Source organism: Portunus trituberculatus, chromosome 23 (genome assembly GCF_017591435.1).
Source record: "Portunus trituberculatus isolate SZX2019 chromosome 23, ASM1759143v1, whole genome shotgun sequence".
NCBI lineage: Eukaryota > Metazoa > Arthropoda > Malacostraca > Decapoda > Portunidae > Portunus > Portunus trituberculatus.
In genome coordinates, this window is record NC_059277.1 from 6,473,096 (window position 1) to 6,499,769 (window position 26,674).

Consider the following 26,674-nt stretch of genomic DNA (forward strand, 5'->3'; position numbering starts at 1 on the left):
ATAAACACACACACACACACACACACACACACACACACACACACACACACACCAATTTGGGAAGTAATTACAAGTTCACTAAATGAAGGGAAAGTTCCACTAGAATGGAAGAGAGCTAATGTAATACTGATATTTAAAAGAGGAAAGGCAACTGAACCACTAACCTACAGACCAGTGTCACTTAGAAGTGTTTTGGGGAAGTTGTGTGAAATCATTATCAATGAAAAATGGGTTAAACATCTGTAAGAAGAACAAGTCATATTGAAAAGACAATTTGGGTTCAGTACACGGAAGTCATGTGTATCAAACTTATTAAGCTTCTACTCGAGAGTTACAGAAGGACTGGAAAGCAGAGACGGATGGTGGACACAGTATACCTGGACATAAAAAGCCTTTTGATAAAGTCCCGCATGGAAGACTACTTTGGAAACTAGAGAACATAGAAGGACTGTGAGGAACCTTGCTCCAATGGACAAGAGATTATTTGAAGGATAGGGAAATGAGAACTGTGATCAGAGATACATACTCATCTTGGGGTTAAGTAACCAGCAGAGTGCCACAAGGGTCAGTGTTAGCCCCATTATGTTTCAGATTTATGTAAACGACATTCACATTAGGGTAATCAATTATATTAATATGTTTGGTGATGATGCAAAGCTGCTAAGAGTTATCAAAACCAGGGAGGACTGTTTGCTGTTACAGAAAGATATAAACAAGATCTATGAGTGGAGCAACAAGTGGAAATTGGAGTTTAATGTCATAGGAATAAGAGAAGACCGGTATGGAACTATTTGATGGGAGAGGAAAAATAATGAAGACTAAAGAGAAAAAGATCTGGGAGTGATTATACAGCAAAATCTGAACCCTTAAAAGCACATAAGTAAAATATTTGGATTATCATATCAATACAACAAGGTAAATACTTCAAAGACAACCAATAGCTCATGTAATGGAACTAGGAAAGAGAAAACAAGAAAAATAAAACACACTCAATACACCATGCAAAACCTCAAAATTCAGACCACTTAAAACTAACCTAAAACACACTCAATACACCAATCCCTAACCACAATCAGAACACACCCATATATTCAAACACCCCACTACACCACACTCAAGATATGTAAAATATACCTAAAAACATCTAACACACACTGAAAATACACCCAAAACACCCTGCAACACTACCAAACACACTCAAAATACTTCAGATATAACCCAAAAACACCAAAATGCGTTATAAAGAACGGTAACATTAAAAAGGGGACTTACCTAAATATTGTGGCTTGGCTCCTCTTCTTCCACTTCCATTATTCCTTTCTTCTACGTCCTCTTCCTTTTTTTCTTTCTTCTCCCATCTACACGCCTGATCCTAGAAACACACCAAAACACTTAGAAAACACGAGATATTAGGCAAAATATTGAGGAAGTGTAGGGAGCGCACCTATTGTGGCTTGCCTGCTCCTCCACTTATTCCTCCCTTTCTCCTCACCCTCTTTTATTTCTCCTTCCTTCTTCCTTCTGCTACTAATATCTACACACCTGAGCCAAGAAACATGGGAAAACACGTAGAAATCACTAGATATTAGGCAAAATATCGACGAACTGGGCGGTAGGGAGGGAGGGACGCCGGTCTTCGCTATGATGAGTCACCACCTTGGCTGTGACGTCATCAAGAGCGCGGGAACAGTGGTGACTGACTCGGCTGAACTACGTAAATAATTTTAAAAATGACTTCAAGAAAAAACGAAGCCAAGGCCGAATGCTTACTTTTTTATGACTTGATACATACTTTAATTATTATCCAAAACATCAAAACATCTCCTACTTAAGTAGTTTTAAAAAACTGTCTAAATCAAGTATATAAAATGTATATACACATTTCCACTTATAACGCTGCCAAAACGTCCAGCCATTTCGACTTAATATATATTTCGAAAAATATTAGACAATGTAAACTCTCTTCTCAGGCATCCAACACTGACCTAGAACCAGAAGTGAAAGAGTAAAAGAGCATTTATGTAAAACAAAACCATTAAACTCTAAACTCATTAAAAACTCTTGTAAAGTCAACCTATTTTCACTTGGCGAGTATTCTAACACATTCTACAGAGTCTGAGCTTTCTTTTAAGGCATTCTACAACGAGTTTGACCGTCAAACAGAAACGTAAACAAATAAAATCGAAAAAATAAAACTTACGTTAAACGGGACAAAACACCACTTCAAAGTCCACATATTTCACTCAATGGATTGATTTCACGCTTAAAAAAGTACACACAATTCTTTGATACCACAAAGGCCCAGTCACACCTCGAAATTAAAAAAATGAAATTGAGAGATGGGAAATTTTGAAGGTTATGGCAGCTCATATTTAAGCTATAAAACACCACTAAACGCCACATATTTACCGAACACAGGCGCGGAACACACTTCAAACACAACGAAATATTTAGAGAAACCATAAAAACACATCATGGAAGCGTATTATTATTTTTAGAGAATATATCAAAAAAAGTATTGGAACCCGCAGGTTACCACGGGGGGGACGGGGAAGGAGCTCGGGGGGACGGGCGGGGGCCGGGCGGGAGGTAACATCCGGGAACACTGCAGCGCGGGCTCCATAATCCTTATGTTGCATTTATTATCTCACCACAACAAAATTAAGCCCCATCGAGAAAACTTGCCCAGGAAACATGCAATGCTACAGTAGAGGGTGAAATCTGACACATGTTTGGCTTACGGTGAGTCAAAGAAGCAAATAATAGCTGGTAATACTGAACACTGCTCGTTATACCCATCACCTTTTCAACATTTGGGCACTGTTTTCACTCTCATATGCAAAGAAAACCTACAAATAAGAGAGTGGCCTTAGAAATACCTGGAATAAATGATGGTGAGGCGTTGTGGAGAGTCGTGGTGAAGAGTTGCATTGCTCTCTTGTCTTGCCGCTGGTGCTGTCGGGAATGTCATCACTTCACTTTGTGTGTGTGGGTGTTTGGGTGTAAATGGGCATGTTGCGGGGTGTTTCAGTGTGTTTATGGGGTGTATAAGCAACACCAAACACCACACGGCCATCACCACCGTTTGTTGACAAGGAGCAGACGTGCACACTCGGCCCACCACACTTCTTTCCCTCCTTACACACTAATCCCTTATCAACACCACTGCCACACCTTACACACCTGTTCCTTGGTGCATTAATAACCTCCACCACCTCTGTCACGGCACTGTTACCTCTATACAGGCTGAAAATATAACGGCACTCCAGTTAGGTCAACCTTGTGTCTTGGCAGGAGGTACCGACGCCATCATCAAGTGTGGCTCTCTCAAGGAATTGACTCTTCTCCTTGCCCGCTATAAATTCCAATACTATGTCCTTGTATGTGTTAAATTCTCAGTGTTTGAAAAAGTATCACGGAATTATGTGTGAAATATTTAGTGTTATTATGGTTTTAGTTTATTAAGGGATACAAGTTGCTGTGGGGAGCTTCAAAATGTCGACATTACTAAACTCAACATTCACAACACAATAAATTCCAATACTATGTCCTTGCTTGTATTAAATTCTCAGTATTTGAAAGTGATCTGGGATTTATGTGTGGAATACTAAATGTTTTTATGGTTTTAATCTATTTGAAGATACAAGCAGCCGTGGGGAGGAGCTTCAAAATGTCGACATTACCAAAACTCAACATTCACAACACACAATATATAAATCTAATTAAAGTATACACAAATAAATACAAAAAAGAATAAAAAAAAAATAACACGATCATTAAAAACAAACATTATAAACAGTGAGAGATGAGTGACAAAATATCGACATTACAAATCACGACATTCAAAACAAATAAAAAGGAACACAAACAAATAATGAAAAAAAAAAAAAAAAAAAAAAATGTGGTGATAGAGTGGAAGAGAGCAGTGTGGTGTAATGTGTGTGTGTGTGGTGTGTGTGGTGATAGAGTGGAAGAGAGCAGTGTGTGTGTGTGTGTGTGTGTGTGTGTGTGTGGTGTGTGTGTGTGTGATGAGTGGAAGAGAGCTTCAGGTGGTGTGTGTGTGACAGTGGTGTGTGTGGTGATAGAGTGGAAGAGAGCACTGTGGTGTGTGTGGTGTGGTGTGTGTGGTGAGAGTGAAGTGTGGTGTATGGTGTGGTGACAGTGGTGTGTGTGGTGATAGAGTGAAAGAGAGCAAATTGTGGTGAATGGTGTATGTGGTGATAGAGGGAAAGATAACAGTGTGGTGTGTGGTGTATGATGACAGTGGTGTGTGTGGTGACAGAGAGAAAGAAAGCAAATTGTGGTGTATGGTGTGTGTGGTGACAGAGTGAAAGACAGCAAATTGTGGTGTATGGTGTGTGGTGACAGAGTGAAAGACAGCAAATTGTGGTGTATGGTGTGCGGTATATGGTCCGCCACGCACACTCCCAGTGACACAGAGTCCTCGCGCCTCTCAGACCTACAACTCTCTCTCTCTCTCTCTCTCATTGAAAGTGATAGCTAATTGCGCATTGATTATTTTCCTGACAACATTCTCCTTATATCTCATGATAGTCTTATAATCTTCTTTAAGAGTTTGGTTCACACACACACACACACACACACACACATTATAGAGAAACCAAAATAAAAGTAAGAAAAACGTGTTATTTTAGTAGTTTTCAGCTTTTTTTGCACCAAAATACAGAAATGCAGGCAAAACGCATGATTACACACTATTTGTTTAAGGAACTTAAATATGTCAAAAAATTGGTTATTTTGGTGTTTTCCAGCGTTTTATGCACCAAAACTCAGAAATATATATTTGTTAAAACGTCTTATTTGTGTTTGTAAGGTGTTTTATGGAAAAAAAAATATGAAAAAGGTTTTTTTTCATAAAACACCTTAAAATCACATAAATACGACGTTTTAACAAATATAGTGGTTTGTTTGCATTCTTTAGTTTTGGTGCATAAAATGCTAGAAAACACCAAAATAACCAAATTTTGACATTTCAGTTCCTTAAACAAATAGTCTGTAGTCATGCGTTCTGCCTGTATTTCTGTATTTTGGTGCAAAAAAAAAAAAAAAAAAACTACTAAAATAACACGTTTTTGTTACTTTTACTTTGTCTTCTCTGTACAGGCTTGTTTTTTTTTTTATGAATTTTATCGTTTTGAAGCATAACAATGTAAAATGACTTGATTAGCAGTCCTTCTTACCTTGAAACAGAATTCCGGTGTCCGATTAGATCTTTAATAACTAACTTGGCTAGACTGAACCTTACAGTATGTATATTCCCTCGGGAGTGCTAAAGTATTTTCTCTCGTGAGCGCCTAAGACTGAACCTTATGTATTATTCCCTCGGCAGTCGTGTAAATACCAGAGTGAACCAGTCACCGCCTCACCAGTCACCGGTCACCACAGGCTCTACGTCATGTGCCCCAGTCTGCAGCCTGCACCCACACCCTCGCTCAACCATCCACTCACCATACACAGTTACACACACTCACATACACCGGAAACTTATACACAAGGAAATCAGCCATATTTTTATCTTTCTTAAGTATGCTTTACAGTAACAAAACCATTCCATAGCATAAGTACAGGACAATATTCATACATCTTGGCTAGCCTCATGTAGCCTACACATGCCGTGCTGCCTCCCCCGCTCGGCTCCCAATGCCAGCTTGCTCACTTGCTCATCCATACCACACCCGAACATTCACAACCTTGTTCATGTTACTGTATTAAAACAAAGTAATATGAAATTCAGAACACAAGTGAGAAATGTCAATAGAAACAAGATAGATGCAAGTAAAGAGAATATAGAAGGTATAGAAAGATAGAAAATATATACACTAAATAAGAATCAAGATGATAGAAATATGAATGGAAAGGAAAAGTAAAAAAAAAAAAAAAGGAAAAACACACGAAAGAGAAGAAAGACAGCGATAGAGTCAGAATAGATAGAAAATAAGAGAGGATAGATAAAGTTAAGAAAGGTGTGTGTGTGTCCAGGTCCCCCTCATTGAAGCGAGATATTATCCCCTGGAGTGGGGGGGTTGGGTGCTCATTGTTGCCTGGTAACGCCGTAAGTAATGAATAGGATCAGAGGCGAGGGATGATAATAGAATAAGAGTAGTGGTAAAAATACGATTTGTTTGACCTAGCTGCATACTGTGCGCCGCCACGCCTCACCACCATGCAACACCTACTACGTCAATTACTACTCCACTATTTATCTACTGTCCGATGTACTTTTTTTTTTTTTTATTGAACTATCGTTGTTATTGGTTTATTTTTCTGTTATTTCTCGTTTAATTTATTTTTATTATTGTTATTATTGTTATTATCTACAGTATATGACTGTCACAGCATTTTTCTGACAGAATGAGTTTATTTTTGTCTATCATATATCTCAAGTAATGTATCAAGGCATGTATCTCAAGGAGTGTGTGTTTCTTCCTCTCCTTTGCATCAGCTTCTGTACATCTCCAAATGATGAATAAAATAGTTATTATTTTCTGTAAGTCTGTATTATAGTGCACAACACTTGTTACAAATGTGGATGTGTTAACTTAATCCACAAATTAAACAGAACAATAAATTATGTGTTCACATTACAGCTGTACATACTACATCATCTGAACTAAAGGAAATGTGTCTTACAAAGTACTCATGTGGTACAAAAATAATGTCCCCTGACATACACACTATAAGTATAATGCTTTCTTATCTAACTCTCCACCACTCCAGCTTGATAGATTCCTTAAGTACAATATCACACGTGCACTCGGCAGTATGCAACAACACCCAAGGGGAGGAGAGCCTTGCTTCTTGGCTCTCCTGAGTGCAGCAGAATTAAGACACTGTAGGTACTGGTACTAACTCAGGTAGAGCCCTAGCACCAAATTCTTCTAATGGATAACAAGACCTACAATTATTCATGTATAACCTATAATGAAAAAAATTATGAATAACAGTTTTTATGATACCACAAAGACATAAAACAACTGCTGACGAAGTTATCATAAGTGACTTCCTTCTTTCCCTAAGTTAACCTCCCTGCTTGCCATGGAATGTTTTCAAGGAGCCACATTGTGTCAGCAGCATCGTGTTCCCTGTATAGGTAAATCCTCAGTGCATTTGAGTCCTGCCCCAATGCCCACTCTTGCAGCCTTGCTACAAGACACACTGGGGGAGAAATCTTCACACATTAAGTATATACTACTAGAATCTTGCTTTGGGTATCTACCACCAAAGAAAATTCTCCAGTGCTTTATAATGTCTGTATCATATAAAGCATTTCAGCTGGGGTGATGATATGTCTTGAGACATGTCTGCCACTGAGAAGTAATTTGCCTAGTTATGCCACACAACACAAGTGAGGTGAAAAAAATTTTGAAGACTTATGACTTAAAGCTTAATACATTCAGTCTTGCAAGATGACAATTAAGAAGGAAGAAACTTGAGCTCCACTTCACCATCCTCATCATCCATGGGAACAGGAAAGTGTCCTTGGCGGGACCCACGCAGTGTACCAAAGATTCTGGGGATGGGGCCACAGGTCAGAGGGCTTACGTGCTATCACAGGCTCCTTATGAATTTTAACTAGTTAGTGATTAGTTTAAGCAGCATTTTTCAGCATATTATGATAAAAAAGAATTAGATTAATACAACTGCATGCATGTGTTACTAAGACTAAGAAATGCAAGTTAATGTAGTGCTCAAAGAAGCAGTTGCATAAGTGCATTCTGTATGAATTAAAGGGACTGTGTCATGCAAAGGATAGGAAGGGAAGAAGCAGTGCATGCACTTACAAACTCATGGTGCTATTTGTTAGAGTTGTACCACCACAGACTGGGAAGGTTCCAGTGTGGCCCTCTCCTCACAATCACCAACCACAAAACTGTCACCATCATACAATTCCCCTAAGCTTCCAACTCCATCTAGCTCAAATTTAGGCAAAAGTTCCTCCATTTCTGCGTCACTCTCACCTCCCAAACGAACACCAGTCAGAGCGTTGAACCTGCAATGTTGTCATGCTTGCTACAAATCTTTGACTTTCTGAAAGATCAGTCAACCAGATGCACCACATGTCAGCTGGAGTAGCTTGTTGCCAGTAAAGGTAGTGCATATCAGTGATAATATATCAACAAGTGCACAAAGCTGCATGAAAAGAGCTTCTTTACAGATCAATAAGCATGAAATGAATTAATGCATCATTAATCACTTTTATATAATTATGTACTGGAGATATATATATATATATATATATATATATATATATATATATATATATATATATATATATATATATATATATATATATATATATATATAAACAATCACTGTAATCAATATAATCAACAAAAAATATTCAGATGTAATTTGTATCCCAACATAAAAATCTTCTGAAAAAAGGAAACTCTTTCCTAACATAAGACAACTAAAGGAAGACAACAAGTACCTTGCTTTGAGGTTCTGGGTATAGGTGCAGCTACACTTCCCCCCATACCTCATGCCTGCGCACTCACAATCTGGTTTGGTCGACCTGTATAAGCCTTGAAGGTTCTTTCTCACTCTGGGGAGGTAAGGAATACTTTCATGTTGGCGGTGGAAACAACCACACCTCACAGAGGGCCGAGGGTGAAGGAAACTTTACAGTATTGGCTGACGTATAAGTGTATGTTCAGTAGAGGACCAGAAAGTGCCTGTTGTCCATCACTGAGTCTTCTACAATAATAATAAGGAACTCAGGCATTTCAAGTAGAGTAAAGGAGGCAGCACAGTGCTTCATTCAGTAGCCTTTTACCATGCAGCTACACATTCCCATGCAACTTTCAAAGTAAGAACAGTTCCTTTCTTATGTGAATTTCTTACTCATCAAGTCTAACATACTCATAAACTGCCAGTGCCATCATAAATAACTGTATAATTATGGTTTCCTAAAAGTTTATCTTACTTGGACCAATGTTCAATATTAAATGAATTTTACCCAATAAAATCAACCCAAACATGAAGTACTGAATCAGAGACTATTACAAACACCATTGTGGCTTAAAAGTACAAATTTCTATAAGTAACAACATGTGACAATAATCTTTTATGGGTAAGTTGCTTTAAAAACTCATCCCAAGCAATATTATCAATAAAAAGTTGTACTCACAGAAGTTCACCTGGAGTGAAGTTGTGTTCCTCTCTGAACATTTAATACACAGTCAGATGAAATGTCTGTGATTAAAATAACACACCTGCATTTCCCACAATGTAAACAAAACAAGCACCATACAATTACACGTCCCACACAGTTCATACAATACAAAGCACCACAACAAAGACTAGAAGAGTGACACCAACACTCAAAACACTATGAAATCTAGTCTTGTGCATCTGTGCTCTCTGGCTTGTGGTTTCCCCAACACTGTGTAATCAATATCTGGTTGTCTCCAGCATCACAGAATGCATAGGAGATGGAGTGAGAGGCTCTGGTTTGTACCTTACCTCCACTTACCACAGCACAAAAACCCACAACTCTACAACCTACATACCAGAGGAAGATCACATTCTCTGACCAACAATGACTCACAAAGAAAGAAAGAATTATGCCACAATCTTACAACACATACTTAGATTTATGAAAGAATGTGCTGATGTAAATTTCTCCATGGACAGCAAGCAATTGAACATTACCAGGAACATACGCTACTTTCTGGAATGCATTGTTGTTTTCAAAAGTTCCCCCATGATGTGAGTTACTGAAAATAATGGACCAAGTTGACAAAAACTGACCCTTAGTGACTGTACTGGAAGAACCTAAACTAACACAACAAAGAGCCACTCACAAATAACCATGGTAGAGATTCTGTTTCTCATTTTCTATATCAACCGAATAACAAGCTGTTCCTCCATACAGGCATGCAGAACAAGCATTACTGTACTGAAGTGAAGGTCTCATGCTCATACCTTCACCACACTGCATTTAGGTGGAAATTCACATTTTGTCCACCAAACCTTCCATGTTGGTGCATCAGTCACACACAGAGCATAATGTGATAGCAGGACTCAAGCATAAGGCAGGCAAGGCAAGGAAGGCATATGTACATTCAATAACTCCAATAAAGTTGAGAGAGAGAGAGAGAGAGAGAGAGAGAGAGAGAGAGAGAGAGAGAGAGAGAGAGAGAGAGAGAGAGAGAGAGAGAGAGAGAGAGAGAATAAGTGCATAGTTGTTGAATAAAATGCATCAATACTACTCCTATTACTATTACTATTACTGGTGCTGCTAATGGTGCTGGTGCAACTACTGTTATTGTGCTGCTTATGAGAACAATCTAATACAAAACTACTTTAAAACATGAAGAACAAAACTGAAACATTCCCTTAAAAATAAAGTATAAATTATTCTAACCACAAAAATAAAAATAGTAGCTAAATGAATTTCCTGAGCGAAATTAAAGGACACGTTGTTTTTCCTTATTTGAGAGGCAACGTAATAAGAGAAATCCATTGCTATTACTGCCTGATAAACCTTTCTTTTTCAGTTAACTCTATTAGACCTGCAAGGGGGCTGACAACTAAGTGGGCCTTTCTTTACCCTTGGCCAGCTTTCCCTCTAAAAAAAAAAAAAAAAAAAAAAAAAAAAAAAAACTAAGAGCCTCCATCTGGTTACGCATACAAAGCAGGGTTGGTGATTGCAGGTACTTACATGCAAGCTTCTCAACACAGCATGAGGAGCGTCTGTATAACTTTAACTACCTCTCGACTAAACCAGCCCACAAACATTCCACTCATGACATCTGCCACAAAATAAGTCTCCTCGTGATTTATTTAGCTTAAGTTAGGTTATTTATTTATCTTTTTATATGAATGGCAGTGGAATAGATGACATTTTCAAGGAGGAATCTTTGTGAGTGAGTTGACTTGTGTAGAATGGCAAGGATGATGTAGGGAGGATGGATGGTGCTGAGAGGCATGCAGGAGTGGACTGCCTAAGAAGGGACTCAGAATTGGACAGCACACATGCAAACACTTGGCTAATACAAGTTTACTCAAGAACAAAAATTGGTACTAAAAAAATGTTTCTTGAAATTCATTACGCAATAAAAAAGGCAGTAAGGCAAACATCTGACTGCAAACATAAAAAACACAAAAATAATAGTTATTAGCATTAGGCAAATCAGAATATGTACATACAAGCATGCAAAATAACAATATATAAAAAAAAACTAAAAAAATGTTCTGCTTCACAATCCTTAAGCTGGAAAAAAAAAAGCACAATACATATTTTTTTAGACATATTCTTCAATGCTCTGAGCTTTCATTACATTCAAAGGCAAGAGATGATTAGCTGAGTTCTCATGATGTTTTCACAATTAACTGAAAAATCTTAGCTAAACTATCATTAGAATCATGAAAACATTACTGACATGCCTAACAATTTCCACTAGAGCCTACTGAAAGTGTTATGGCAAGACATCAACACATTTCAGAATATGGACCTTAATCATAAACACTAAAACCTGAACTAAAAGTGTTTCTGTCTAGCTAGCCAATCCCAAACCATCTACACCAATCATTATCATTAGTCTACATGTTTCTGCTCCATAACAAGACTCTACACTCATAACCTTGCACAACAGCATGTCTTGAAGGAAAATGCCAACCACGTACTTATCTTCCTACCTCATTTGATCTTGCCTTAACCACCTTAGTACCAGGATGCATTTTCATATTTATTCTGGTTACTATTTGGTGATTTTATACAGCTTCAGAAACTTAAGTGGGGATTAAAATAGTGAAAATTGTAGCCATTAATCTTCTGACACCCATAGACCCTTCCTCATGTAAATCAAATGATCTAATCACACCCAAAACTCATGGAAAAATGCATCCTAGTACTGAAGGGTTTAAGAAACACCCATAGGTAATCATTGATCTGAACTCAAATTCTGGGTCTATATTACCTTATCTATCAATCTATTCCTTGTACATAACTAAAACCATCTGAAATGAAAGTAAACAAAACATTCTGTCTCTCTACTAGTAACTATCTCTACTTACTTCTACCTTCAACTGGAACCTAAATTACTACCAGCATAAAAGCTCTGATTCCATGCTGCTCTGTGTGGTCATACCTGGAGAGGGCAGAGGAGGGTGAAGGAGGGCGAGGAATGTCATCAAAGCCACGGTGCACCGAGATATCGTCGTCAAACTGGCCACCAAAGCGTTTCTCCTGTTCCTTGTGGTACTCCAATGTGGATAAAGTCTTCCGAGTTGGCTTACGGTACCTGTGAAGAGACAAAGGTAGAACTCCTGAGGCTTTATCATTGGCACATTATCACCTTTATAAAGTAATTTTCTTTTTCTATTTGTAGGCAATCAAGCTGAAGTGCACTCAGCTCCCCACTTGATGAAGCAGTTTTCCTACATATAATTCTTATAAAAGTGACACCTGCCATCTTTATTCATAGCAACTGTCACTGGCTGAAGCTGCCTCTGATCCTCTGATGTGTTTCACAAGGTTGTCTTCTCCCCTTCCAAACTTAGCAATATGACAGACACCTAATAAAATCAAGTCTATCCATTCATATTTTCCAACCTAATGTAATTATAATGCTGAACATGAAAACACAATTTTTGTTATGTGATGAGGCATTTGTGATTTCTTTATTTCGCTCAAATATAAATAAAAATGGCTGCCATACTTACATCTTGAGCATGAGTGAAGACACCACCACAGAAACAGAGCTCATGGCCATGGCTGCTGATCCCATCCATGGCTGCCAAACAGAAATGCAGAAGCTTAGCAGTAAAATTGTATACTAAAATCTCAATGACAGTTTCTGTTTAAAATTTTGGAAACAAGTGTGCTTTTTGTGCTAATCAATTTAAAATTCAAATACATAAAAAAAGAACCTGAAATAAAAATATCTACATTCTAGTTTTCTTCATTGCCAGGATGAGCATGACCAGTCACTGTGAGAAAACAGCCACTGTATTCTGCAAACTTCATAATGTCAATTAAAAGAAGGGACTGAAAATGTTCCTTATTTTTATTCTTGAAAAAAGTCACTAGTACAGTCAATTCTCAGTGCAGCATATCACTAGTCCTGGCCTGGCCTTACCTGCAGCACAAAGCCAAGAGGCCTGAAGACTCCAGCAGCCACAGGAATGCCCACAAGATTGTAGATGGAGGCAAAGATGAAGTTAAGATGAATTCTTCGCACAGTTTTCTTGGAGAGGTCCAGGCAACCCACCACATCTATCAAGTCATCCTGGAAACCATTAGAGAGAAGGTCATAAGTAAAGCAGTCACACAATAAATATCAGTCAAACCAACACCTAGCTCCATCAGTACTGGGACACCTTCTTACAATGAGATTTGAGTGATTAGACCATTTTACTGACATTAGGAAAGGTTTAATGGCCAGTCTTCACTATTTCAACCAACCCCACATGAGTTTCTGAAACTGTACAAAATCACCAAATATTAAGCAAAATGAATATGAAAATGCATCATGGTACTGAAGAGGTTAAAGTAAGAGGTAACTCACTCTTATGAGCACTACATCTGCTGCCTCTACTGCCACGTCCGTCCCCGAGGAGATGGCAATGCCCACATCAGCCTGGGCCAGCGCTGGGGAATCATTGACACCATCTCCAACCATTGCCACCTTGTGTCCTGACTCCTGGAGCTGCTTCACTTTCTTCACCTACAGCAAAAGGTATGCATATTCACAACTGTTACTGAACAACTTGTGTAGGATTCTATATCACTTAGAAACATCACCTTGGAAAATCATAGGTCAAATTATTTTGAATTCCTGAGTTATCTCCCTTCCTGTTCAGAAAATCAATGGTTCCCCTGTGCCACTCCTGTCTGGCATACCTTGTGAGAAGGAAGGACCTCAGCAAACACCTTGGTGATGCCCACTTGCTTGGCGATGGCTGTGGCAGTCTTCTGGTTGTCACCGGTGAGCAGGATGACATTGAGGCCACGCTTTTTGAGGGAATAGACTGTCAGGGCTGCCTCAGGTTTTATGGCGTCAGCAACAGCCATCATGCCTATCAGTTGTCCTGGAGGAGGGAAGAATTACAGTGCAAAAGAAATGAGAAAGAGGAAAAAGAAGCAAATAACTGGCATAAGGGAAGAAAAAGGTTGGGAAGCTTTTTCCTAATTGTTCTCATATGATAAGATTTGGCATATTCAAGGCTTGCTCACCATTGATAGCAGCAAGGACAGCAGTACGACCCAGGTTTTCTTGTTCCACCATTTGATCATTCACATTCTTGGGCACCACCACTGAGTTCTGCTTCATCCATTCTCGGTTACCAATGAACACCTGGAAAGAGTAAGAAATACAGTACAGTATGAATGAGAGTTGGAAAAGTACAAATGACTGGACACTATTCACTCATCTATTCATTAATCTAGCTACTATCAATGAGACTGAACTGTATGTACTGTACATGTTGTATCCTTGTTGCCATCTGCCACACTGCATATATAATTTCTTACCACTTTGCCTAAAAAGCTCTGCTTTAAAAAGGCTAACTACATTCACATTATGTATATATCTCCAAATTGTAACTCTTAGTTATTAATAAATGTTCAAATGTTCAAATGTACTTATTCATCCATCCATCTATTCACTACCTATCTATCTATCCATTCATCCATCATTTATGGAAACTGTTTCTCAAATGTTTCCCAAATGCCTGCATATTAATAATAAATCAGATGTTTGTTTCCTTTAATAATGGATGTATTTTCTCTGATACTTTTGTTAGTGTTGTGTAGTAAAACCAAACAGCTACTCATAACCAAAGGTATAGACAAAGGTGTTCAAAATTCCCTTGTTAAAAAAAAGCACTCTTTCCGTCACTATGGTATGGAGCTCCTCACCTTGTAGGGTTCAGTGACCTGAGTGTTGTCTGAGATAATGGAGTGGCTTGAGTTATCCACAGACTTGCCTGGCTGATGGGAGTAGTCTATCAACACTTCACCAATCAGGAACATGTCTTCCCGCTGCCGGGGTGAATGATCCAACACATCGCTCAAGCTAAAACAAAGGAGGAAGAGGTACTTTCATTACACTGTACAACATTCAAAATACCAGGTAAGACTCACATACTATAAAAGATTAATAAAATTCTTTTCATACAATCATCACAGGGCCTTGGTGCAGTACTCACCCATACTCATTGATGTATGTAATGGTGAGGTTCTTAACATTGAGTAGCATCTCAGAATTACTCGCTGCCTGCATGAGGTGGTTTGTCCCTGACACCACACACTGCAGACCAAAGCCCGACACAGCCTTGAAGCCGTCACACTTGGCATTCAGGTTACCTAAGGCTTGCTTGCAGAACTTGGCGATGGCTTGGGTGGGCAAAAGGAGTTTATTAAAAATGTGATTTACTCATTAACCCTTTCAATACTGGGAAACATTTTTACCTTGAGATTTGTGCACGATTAGACCATTGTATTGACATTAGGAAGGGTCTATGAAGGTCTGGCCAGAGTCTTCACTATTTCAATCCCCACATGAGTTTCTGAAGCTGTATAAAATCACCAAATAGCAAGCAGAACGAATATGGAAATGTGTCATGGCATTGATGGGGTTAATGGAACACAGCTTTGTGAGTGCTAATGAATGTGGCTTACCTGTGGCAATAGGGTGCTCACTGTTATTCTCTGCTACCCCAACAACCACAAGGAACTGTGCCAGAGAGCAGATGGACTCATCCACATAGAGGGAGATCATAGTGAGGGTTGGTGTGCCCCGGGTTATGGTCCCAGTCTTGTCAAATACGATGCTTTTCACCTGTCAAAAGGTAAGGCAAAGTGAGGCTCTTGGGAATTTCCTTGAACATTTGTTACAGTTGAGGCATCACCATTTATATCTGTCCATGAGTGTCATTCCTATTCATTTCACTCCTGTCAGACTTCCCATATACAATAAATAACCCTAGATAAATTTTTCACATGAACATTTTATCCCCTAAACATTTATCTTCATAATAAATAAGGTTAGGTTGGAATAATTCACCACTGGAGGAAATCTTTAGGGCAAAATTTTCACAGAAGATTTTTTGTGGGGTAGAATCTACTAGGGTGGAATTTGCAGTTTCTCTAATGCCACCACCATACAAGAGAGGTTACCTTATGTGAGTTTTCCAGAGGCTCAGCACCCTTGATGAGGATGCCATTAGTTGCTCCCACCCCAGTGCCCACCATGACTGCTGTGGGAGTGGCCAGACCCAGGGCACAGGGGCAAGCAATGGCAAGCACTGTGATGGCACACCGGAAGGCAAACTCTAAGATGATCTCAATCCTTGTGAACCCTTCCTTCTCCTGAAAAAAGACATTTCCACACATCAGTTAATAAATAGTGATCTATTTGGCATCAGTGAAGTGTCTCAGAGAGGAGCAACTATAAAATATATCAGAATGAAGTGACTTCAGCATATACTGACTTCAGCTCATGTCACACCAACAAAAGCACCTTTGTAACATAGTCAGCGTCCACCAACTCAATGTTGACGTAGCCCACCACGACCCAGGAGAAGAGAGTGAGAGAGGATACAGTGACCACCATGGGCACAAAGTAGCCGGCAATCTTGTCAGCCAGCTGCTGGATGGGAGCTTTGGAGGTCTGGGCTTCCTCCACCAGCTTTACTATCTGTACCAACAAAAAGGATAGACACACCACTCAGCACTTACAGAGAGACTCCTCCACTACTCAAATGAAAGATGAGCAAAACTGAATGTCCATAACCTATCAATAAATAATATTATAATTCAGACTTTTTTAAATCTATAAATACCTAAAAACATCCTTTTTCTTATCCAAATACTTTTGAAACATCCTTCTTTGCTAGTGACAGTCCCCCACCTGTGCCAGCGTTGTGTCGCTGCCAATGTGTGTGGCTCTTATCATGAGCAGGCCATTTTGGTTAATGGCACCACCGATGACTTGAGAGCCGGGCTTTTTGGTCACTGGCATTGACTCCCCGGTGATGAGGGACTCGTCTGCCAGGCTCTCCCCTGAGACAACACGGCCGTCCACTGGGATCTTTTCTCCTGGCTTCACCTGTAAGGAGCCTGAGAGTTACACACTGCACAGATCCATGGCCATAAGAGTAATGCAATGGCAACCTTGGGGGGGTTATATAATGCACTTGAAAAGCAATTACATTAGAAATTTTGAATGGATGTCCTAGTATTGATGAAAGCCAATGGAGATGAAAGTGGAGGCTAGAGGAGGCTGTTCTCCCACAGAGGAATCATTTAGTCGAATGATGATGATGATGATGATGATGTTTGCAACCAAGTAATGAGTCATAAATAATAAATTGCAATATTGAATGGATATGGAAATTCATAAGAAAACAACAAATGATTGGCAAGACAGTCAGCTCCTACTTGAAGTTTATTATACAACAGGAAAATGTCACAGTAATCAGGAGGACCAAAATGAAAAGCAAGATAAAAGATGGTGTGGCAGATGGTGCAGTACCATGAGAGGTAAGGCTTACCTTGAGGATGTCTCCTCTTTGGATCAGCTGAACATCAATTGTCTTTTCTGAAATTGCTTCACTGTTCTCATCCAGTGTGACCAGAATAGCTTCTGTTGCCTGCAGGGACATCAGCTTGGCCAGGGCCTCAGAGGTCTTCCCCTGTGAGGAGGAAAGAGTGATGTGTTACTTTTGGCATCATTTCAGTCCAGTAATGCTACGCCAAACTTCTTGACATTACCTCAACTATTGATGAGACATATCAACAATGTTAGCAGAGCCAGTAACATTAATTCATTGTCATGGACGACCCACAAATGTGAATACATTTAGAGATGTCAAACCATAAAACTGAATAGCAAACATCACTGCCGCCCTATACCATCTTCCCAGAGCTACCATGTTAGGACTGTAAGACATTTGGATATCAATAACTCTTCTGATGGTGACATACAACAACCATCTATCCTCACCTTAGCAATGTGTTCCAGCCAGCGGCCGAGGGAGACAAACACTAAAAGCATAGGGGGAGTGTCGAAGAAAGTCATGGGGCTGGCGGTCTGCTGTAGCACCATGGCAGCCACCACCACACCCAGGGAGTACACGTAAGAGATGGTGGTAGCCAGCATGATCAACACGTCCATGTTGGCTGTCTTGTGCCGTAATGCCTTGAATGCTTGAATATAAAAGTGACGACCACCAACAAACTGTGAACACAAGTACATTTCTTTGTTTATGTATCAAAAAGAGTAAATAAATAAAACTGAAACTTATTTCCTTGCAGTTTCATTGATATCAATAACCCTACATTGAAGAAGGTAACAATAAGGGAGTTATATAGAGAGGGGAGATAAGAGTGAATGAAGATGAGGGTTTACCTGGACAGGAGTGGCCAGCAAAAAGAGCAACAGGTTTTCCAGGGAGAGGCCGGGCAGCACACAGCACATCTCCTCGTGGGTCATGTGCTCCATCATGGCCATGAAGTACACCATCACCAGCATGGCCGGAACACCTGCACCATCACACCAACAGAGCATTTCACCATCATGTTCAAAGTAGCAAGGTTATTAGAAAATGAAGATGGGATGTGGAAGAACAAGTGGTCATGAGCATACACTGAATAAAAGTCAGATGCATGAAGGATGACAATGAATCTGGCTTCCCAAACAGAAGTAGGTAATAATGTTTGGATTAACAGAATCAACAACTAAATAAGTATAAAATGAATTAGTTAATTATATAATGCAGTGCAAGGTGTGAAACAAAGTATTATCATCACATCATGACCCAACATCTTACCAAAGATAAGAGAAACTATGAAGGAATTTCTCCACTTAATGATCTCCTTCTTGTGGTCAAGATAGTTTGCCTTGGAGCTGTCGTGGGTGAAGAGTGAGGCACTGAAGCCGAGGCCCTGCCAGGAAGGAGCATTGGGGTCACTACCTTCTTTCACTACTCAAAGTGAAAACCAATGATGACATTTGTATTGATATTTTGTAGAGCTGAGTTACAACTAATAAATGAGTTGTATATCATTATCATTATTATTATTGTTACTAGATATGATGGAGCTGACAAAGTAAAATCAGAATTCATCAAGAAACACAGAGAAGTCAAGCTGCTTACATTGATGCACTCTATGATGTCTCTTGGTCCAGTGACAGCCGGGTCAAAGCGGAACTTTCCCCGCTCAGTTGCCAGCGCCACGACGGCTGACTTAATCCCTCTCAACTTCATCACGTTGGACTCGATGGCAAACACACACGAGGAGCAGGTCATGCCACCTATCTGTAGACATAAGCAGCAACATGTAAAGACAGTCTTCACACTGCATCATTACCATTAAGCCTGGATTTACATGTTACAGGAATTATAACATCAAAGTGTAGTTGGAAAGATGGAATTATACATATCAACATAAGTGTCATTTGGACAGAGTGTCTTGGTTGATACACTCACATTGAGATCCACCTCCCCCTGACCTGCCCCTGACTCCTCCATCACTGAAGAGGGAAAGCCGAGGTCTGAGATGCTGTTGGCTACCTGCTCTGGCAACACCACAGACGGGTCGTACCGCACCTCTGCCTTGGCTGCCATCAGGGCCACCAGGATGCTGTGGACACCTGTGTGGGGGGAAAAGCCATTAAATATTCACTAGAGAAAAGTTTCGCATCCTTGCTAGCAGTGACTCTTCTGAATCTTCACAACTGAAAAACTCTCCTGATTGAATGTTGACAATAAATACTGAGTTATGAGGATATCACATAAAACCATCACATCTTAAAAAGCATTGTACCTAAAAAAAAGGTTAAAAAAAAAAAAAGTTAGCAAGCTCCTGAGAAAGATCAAAGGTCTGTGGAGTGTGGAGCAAAGTAACATGAGGATGCAAATCCTTGAGGGGATGTGGAATCCTACCTTGTATTCTCCTGGCATGCTTCTCAATGGCTGCCACACAGGAGGCACACGTCATGCCGGTGATGCGCAGGAAGCACTTCTCAAGGTCTGCTTCATCACCCTCAAAGGCTGCGTTCTCCTGCCATGAGCTGCTGACGCTTCCTTCATGGGATGATTTTTCCTTCTCTGAAATGAAGAAGAGGATCTTAACAAAGGATGCAAACATGTGTGTGATTCATCATGATTGTCTGCTGGTCACCCAGCCAGCCTCTTCCCTACAGAAAGAGCTCAGAGCTCCTACTGATGGATCTTCAGATAGGACAGACCACATCATACATCCTCAATACGTCATGCAAAACAAAGATGTAAAGTAGCTTATGTTCTTACTTTTGCTGGTGGTGGTGGTTGATGAGGTCTGGAGAGCTGCCTCAAAGCCCATGTCATCTATCATTTCTGCCACAGCCTCAGCACTCACCACTGATGGGTTGTATTTCACTGTGCCTTCTTCGTTCTCCAAACTGACCTGTGAGTGTGTCCACGTGAATCAAAAGATATCATTATTGTTGTCTTCCAACATAAAAGAAACTTAAAATTCAGTTATGAAATCAACTAAAAGTGTAACAAGACAAAAACACTTGTTCAGTTATGTCACTATAAAAAGACAATAAATATAAATATATGACATCAATATAAAACAATATTCATTTTATAAACCAAAATATTACACGGTTAAAGCAGTAAAAACATTAGAAATAAAGTGATGAAATTTATGTTTACAGTGAATGACACCCTTACCTTAATGGCAACAACACCTGGCTTCTGCCCTATGGTGCCCTCAATGTTCTTGACACAGGAGTTGCAGGTCATTCCTTTGATGGACACCACACAGGTCTCCTCACCCTGGGCTGAGTCAGGCAGCACCAGTGTTGCCTCAAACCCCATGTCATCTATGTAGTCCCGAACTTTCTCTGGGGTTGTCTTTTGGGGGTCTATGGATACCACTCCCTTTTTCTCCTCCAAATTCACCTGTGGGGATCACAAGTTCAATACAACATGTACTACTACAACTGGTAATGTTTTTTATTCATAATGACAAGCCTTTGCAGAATTTGAGTTAGTTAGTGTTGTATTAGTAACAGTAGTAGCAGTAACAATAATCTACTGACTAAATCATATATGCAATCTCCAAAGAAATAAAGAAAAAAAATTTAGGCATGTTCAAATTGGATGACTTTTACAAGGTGATCCACATTAATGGACTCAGTGGTCATGTTGTTAGTGATGAGTCAATAGGGAGCTTTAAAAGAAGATTAGATAAATTTATGGAGGGGGATGACAGATGGAATTCAGTAGCTTTGCTCATACAGGTACTGTCACGTGTAGACCTGACAGCCTCTTGCAGCTTCCCTCATTGTCTTATGTTTTTATTACCTTAATCATGATAACACCAGGCTTCTCTCCAACAGTGGACTCAATGTTTTTGACGCAGGACATGCAGGTCATGCCCTCAATGCCAATGATCACAGTTGTGGATTCCTGTTGGAGCAGGGTGGCTTCAAATCCCATGTCGTCTATCATGGTCCTGTGGGGATGGTGCTCTTCAGTAGAGTTATTTGAATGTTAGAAAAAAATTATATGTTGTGAAAGGTGCTTCTGAAGGGCATCATGAATGTGTTACATTGAAATCCACTTCAGTTGTTTTAGAGTGGATTAAATGTGTTAAAGGATTCAAGCTTCTCACAAACCATTAGATAAAACGATGTGTTCTAAAGAATAGCATTTCAAATGTGTACATGCATAAAATAAAGGAGAATTATTAGCAATTTTTCCCATCAAGATCAGGTGTGCACGGAGGTGTGCTGGGGAGGAGCCAGGAAGACAGGACTATACCTGATGGCTTCTGCAGTGACATCCGTGGGGGAAATGATAAGAGTGGCTACCTCATTCTCTAAAGACACTCTGATGGAACGCACGCCAGTCTTCTGCCCAATGTTGCCCTCAATATTCTTCACACAGGAGTTACAAGTCATGCCTGCAATGATGAAAGGTTAGGTAATTTTCTTGTATATGTACTGCCTTTTCTTCAAATGATCTTTTATATACATCTGCTTCCTAACATTCATTATCATTTCCATTAATTACATATCCCTTTTTCTATTACTCCTTTGTCTTCACTGCAATCTCTACATCTACCACCCACTGCCCACTTTATCCTTATTCCAAATTCTAATCTACATTATTAGAATTTTGATTTCCCTTCCTAATTCCTGATTCCTTTTCCCACACAGAGCTTCAGCCTCACCTTTAACTGAGATCTGCACCAGCTGGTCTCCACAGGCACAGTTGACAGCCTCTCCCAGCAAGTTCTCCACCTTCACGTCACCATTGGGAAGCCTGGCCTGCCCCTCCATGTTCACCTGAGTCTCACTTTTCTCCAACTTTGCTTCAAATCCCATGTCATCGATTCTATCTGCTATCTGTGCACCAAGAACCACCTTCGGGTCATGGATCACTGTTCCGCACTTCCCCTCCAGGTCCACCTTGATGGAGTGAACACCAGGAAGGCTACCCACCACCCCCTCAATGTTCTTAACACATGACTGACACGTCATGCCCTCAATGCTGACCACTGAGGTTGCACTCGCCATGGTTGTGTTGTGCGGCGTGGCGTTGTATGGAAACACTAAATACTACTGAGTCGCCCCAAGACTCCCAGCGATGCAGCGTCTTTGCCGGGAGCACATCACTATTGGTCACCACAGCAAGGCACAGTGCAAGGGTCTCAAGGGTCTCTGTCCAGGTGGGTGGTATAGATGGTAGCTCATTATCTAGGCCCACCACTCCCTAGGGCCATTAGCTACCCTTGGAGGTGGTGGTGGTAGTGGTGGTGTGGGTCTCTGGTCACCCTACAGGCATCCACCACAGATCAGCCAAAACTTGGTGCTACCTTCTGGAAAAAAGAGGGTGTTTTGTTATGCTCCTTCAATGCAATCATAGATGACATCCTAACTAACTTCTACTTGTAAATGCAATAATATAACAAATAAAACTATCTTTGTTGAGGCAATGCATAGAACTATCATTATCATTATACCAAGTTGTTCAACAGGAGAGAGAGAGAGAGAGAGAGAGAGAGAGAGAGAGAGAGAGCAATAAATTACAGAAGAAAATTATACATCTTTGGAAAAAAAAGATAATATATATATATATATATATATATATATATATATATATATATATATATATATATATATATATATATATATATTATTATTAATTCTGTATAGCTGTGAATAAGATGATGACAGAGCACCCTTCACTAAATTTACACCAGTACGTACTTACATCAGTCTTGCTGTGAGAGTAACAAATCACATGTAAAGATTTATGCTAATCATCTGAAAAACTGCCCTACTTTTGGCTGGAGACGGTGAGAATCAGCACAGCGCAGTGCAAGGCTGTGGGGCGCCACTCACAAAGTTACAATGCAGCTGTTGAAGGAAGCATGACGGTACCATTACTGTTACTCTTGCATGAACACGCCATGTATCACTGCTCCATCTTTACTTTTGCCTAATTTTTCTCCTTTCCATACACTGGACACTGAAGAATGGAGCGTCAAAACACCTCCAAAACACGTGACTCGTTCACTCCTTCATGGCTTTGTGCTCTCTTCAAGGAATGGCAAATAAGGACTTTTCCACATACGTATATATTTTTCATACATAGTGTTGTAGCTAATGGACAGGTTTTTTTTCTCTATGCAGAGAGAGAGAGAGAGAGAGAGAGAGAGAGAGAGAGAGAGAGAGAGGGCACAGGCACGACACGATGATAGACACACATGCTGTACTTCCCAATGTCTTTCCGCACACCGTGGCTTTGTTGGTGCGCAAGTCAATCAGTCATCACTCAGTCCAGTGTCCACTCCTCTGTCCGTTCTCTCGTCACCTCAACATTGCGGCAATACCCGAACCCTTGTAAACCCTTCAGTACCAAGACGCGTTTTCATATTCCTTCTGCTTACTATTTGGTGATTTTATACAGCTTTAGAAACTTATGTGGGGAGGAAAATAGTGAAGACTGGCTATTAATCGTCTGACCTCCATAGACACTTCCTAATGTCAATAAAATCGTCTAATTATGTCCAAAACTCATGACAAAAATGCTTCTCAGAACTGAACGGGTTAACATGCAGGCTGACAACTCTTACACGGAGCGCTGACTAATGAAACGCTGACATACACACAAACACACCACTGAGAAGCCGGCAGGTGTTGGTGCCTAATGGGGGACAGGTGCGGGTATATACCTGTGGGCTTCAAAAACATGGCGTGAAGGTGACGGCTACGTGACGGCGTGGCTGCGAATGAAGCATATGAGAAATATCCACTTTGTAACTTGTGTACGAAATTCAGGTTGCTTTTCGCTCTCCTTGTGACACCATTGCTCCACGATACTGTTATCTCTTCACTGTCTTGTCTCCCACACTGGCTGGCACGCAGGGGATGTACTGAGCGCCACCACACACACACAAACAGTCAACAGCACGACATTACAGAACGCATACGCAACATCACGTGACAGGATTTCGCCCAGCATTAATCATCATTGACAGAGACACCAGGGGTATATAATAAGAATAAATGTAAGGATAGTAAACAGAGAGAGAGAGAGAGAGAGAGAGAGAGAGAGAGAGAGAGAGAGAGAGAGAGAGACTAGTGTTATAATCTTTCGTTCCCAAGTCAGGCATGAAATCAGTATACATCTTGGCCAATCTCATAATGATATCTTTGTTGTGGCGCCATTATTTCGACCATTATCTAATAGACCGCCCACTCATGTCACTGTTCTTATACTGTCTGATTCCTGTGTGACGTGAGATGAGATCAGACATAGACAGGCGGTGGGTACAAGGGTGTCTTCTCCAGGTCTAGTTATGTTATGCTATGTTAGGTTAGGTCAAATGAGTTCACAGGTGTAATGCAGAATGTGGTTATGTAGGTTTAGGTTTGTGAGACGTGCGTTCATGGCTGCGATCTGCGGGTTCCATCCTGCGTACTAGAGTGACAGCTTGTATGGTGTGTGTAATGGACCCAAGGCCTTTCAGGATCACATGTTGGGCTTATGTTCACCAGCTGTACCAGAGAGAGAGAGAGAGAGAGAGAGAGAGAGAGAGAGAGAGAGAGAGATTGAGTTATTTTTTTTTCCATTTACCAAGTGCTCTCTATCAAACTGTTTTGAAAAGCCTCGGTTTATATCACACACCCACCCATCCATCCGTCCATCCACACACACACACACACACACACACACACACACGATCCTAATACAATTCGTTTTCATTTGCAGAACTTTCCATACACACACGATTCAGAGAGAGAGAGAGAGAGAGAGAGAGAGAGAGAGAGAGAGAGAGAGAGAGAGAGAGAGAGAGAGAGAGAGAGAGAGTCACGCAAGTTATCACATTTTTTTTGCCTCATGTTATCACCATATCTAACAAAGCGCATGGCAGGTTAGGACATAGGAAAGGTGGTCACCTGGCAACAGATCAACCCTTGGCCTTGATTTCTGAGGATAGGCACTGCTATCACCTCGGCCTTGGAGAGACACTTCAAGCTGGCCACTGCCCCCGTGTCAGGTTGCTGCTGCTGCTACTACTACTACTACTACTACTACTACTACTACTACTACCATCCCAACTACTGTTTTTACTCAAGAAGAAGAGAAAAAGTAGAAAAAAGAAAGAAGATGATGGAAGATTGATAAGACTCAGTGCTATATCTTTTCTACACTGCTGAATTATTCCTCTCTCTCTCTCTCTCTCTCTCTCTCTCTCTAACACCGAGATAGCGGATGAATGAACACACCCACACCCAGCACATGTAATCTTCCATTCTAAGTCCAAGTAACTATTCAGGGTTTGTTAAGGCTCACACGAGGCTTGGCGCGGCTGTCTGGGATCCCTCCATCTGCGATCAAAGTCACGTCGCACTCACTATGTATTCTGAAACGCTTTGCTCCCTCACCGGCACAGCTTTCCAAAGGCTCTAGTTGAAGATACTCGTGTTTTTGTGGGCATTTCTATGGTTCTGGTGATGGATTGGTAATATTTTTAGTTAATTAAGAAGAGAAACTGTCTTAAAAATCCAGCTAGTCGTGTTTGTGGCCTTGGAAAACTGTCGTGGAGAGAGAGAGAGAGAGAGAGAGAGAGAGAGAGAGAGAGAGAGAGAGAGAGAGAGAGAGCAAAGCGTTTCTGAAGACGGACTATGAATTGCGCAATCTCGCCTCTTCCTCCTCTCACCTCGCTTAGCTAATGCAAACCTGCGATAACATAACAGCGATTCACACACCACTGATAACTAAGATAAAAAAAAAAAGGAAAGTAGAATTCTGCGATAAAAGAAACTCATGGTTCGCTAATCTAATCCTACAAATCATAGACGACCACGCTAAGAAAGGATGTGAAGATCTTCCTTACTAGGCATGATGAAGTAAGAAGCTTAACCTCGGCACCTTCCTTACCTTTCCTTCAGCTGACGTTTTCACTGATGATCGCATTCTCAAACACTTCTGCGCTTCACCTTCACTAAACCAACCTTATCCAAACTAACCTCACCAAACCTAAATTTACACGAATTTTTAAGGTGTTTTTACGGTTCTACAAGCATAATAACAACATTTCTGCATTATTAATTAGGGAAACACTCTTGAAAACCCCGCTAATCATCTCTTTGGCCTTGGAAAGCAGTCGTGGTGAGAGAGCAAAGCGTTTCTGAAT

The 26,674-nt window shown here is 40.4% G+C and overlaps 1 protein-coding gene and 1 long non-coding RNA gene across 11 annotated transcripts in view; one reads left to right on the forward strand and one right to left on the reverse strand.

Moving 5' to 3' along the window:
- Positions 1-2,590: 2,590 nt before the first annotated feature.
- LOC123507669 lies at positions 2,591-6,507 on the forward strand. The gene is made up of 2 exons (XR_006675732.1): positions 2,591-2,742; positions 5,351-6,507. It is a non-coding gene; the product is annotated as an uncharacterized LOC123507669 (long non-coding RNA).
- The window catches only part of LOC123507666 (copper-transporting ATPase 1-like), a 30,888-nt gene continuing 10,715 nt past the window's right edge, over positions 6,502-26,674 (reverse strand). For 2 of the 10 annotated variants that reach the window (XM_045260775.1, XM_045260774.1), the window contains exons 2-27: positions 22,199-22,843; positions 21,787-21,928; positions 21,328-21,478; positions 20,692-20,922; positions 20,284-20,419; positions 19,918-20,082; positions 19,462-19,625; positions 19,129-19,290; positions 18,802-18,916; positions 18,381-18,514; positions 17,976-18,209; positions 17,524-17,664; positions 16,881-17,078; positions 16,491-16,667; positions 16,148-16,339; positions 15,650-15,809; positions 15,178-15,364; positions 14,888-15,044; positions 14,204-14,324; positions 13,871-14,058; positions 13,536-13,694; positions 13,107-13,256; positions 12,691-12,761; positions 12,117-12,269; positions 8,453-8,566; positions 7,803-8,011 (exon numbers count right to left, since the gene is read on the reverse strand). In XM_045260775.1, coding sequence (XP_045116710.1) covers positions 7,822-8,011; positions 8,453-8,566; positions 12,117-12,269; positions 12,691-12,761; positions 13,107-13,256; positions 13,536-13,694; positions 13,871-14,058; positions 14,204-14,324; positions 14,888-15,044; positions 15,178-15,364; positions 15,650-15,809; positions 16,148-16,339; positions 16,491-16,667; positions 16,881-17,078; positions 17,524-17,664; positions 17,976-18,209; positions 18,381-18,514; positions 18,802-18,916; positions 19,129-19,290; positions 19,462-19,625; positions 19,918-20,082; positions 20,284-20,419; positions 20,692-20,922; positions 21,328-21,478; positions 21,787-21,928; positions 22,199-22,544 — 4,338 coding nt within the window. In that variant the 5' untranslated portion in view covers positions 22,545-22,843 and the 3' untranslated portion in view covers positions 7,803-7,821. Of the gene's footprint in view, positions 7,532-7,802; positions 8,050-8,452; positions 8,567-12,116; positions 12,270-12,690; positions 12,762-13,106; positions 13,257-13,535; positions 13,695-13,870; positions 14,059-14,203; positions 14,325-14,887; positions 15,045-15,177; positions 15,365-15,649; positions 15,810-16,147; positions 16,340-16,490; positions 16,668-16,880; positions 17,079-17,523; positions 17,665-17,975; positions 18,210-18,380; positions 18,515-18,801; positions 18,917-19,128; positions 19,291-19,461; positions 19,626-19,917; positions 20,083-20,283; positions 20,420-20,691; positions 20,923-21,327; positions 21,479-21,786; positions 21,929-22,198; positions 22,847-23,311; positions 23,657-24,205; positions 24,472-26,674 lie in introns of those variants that run through there. The other 8 variants (XM_045260770.1, XM_045260773.1, XM_045260777.1 and 5 more) reach the window with 7 other exon arrangements.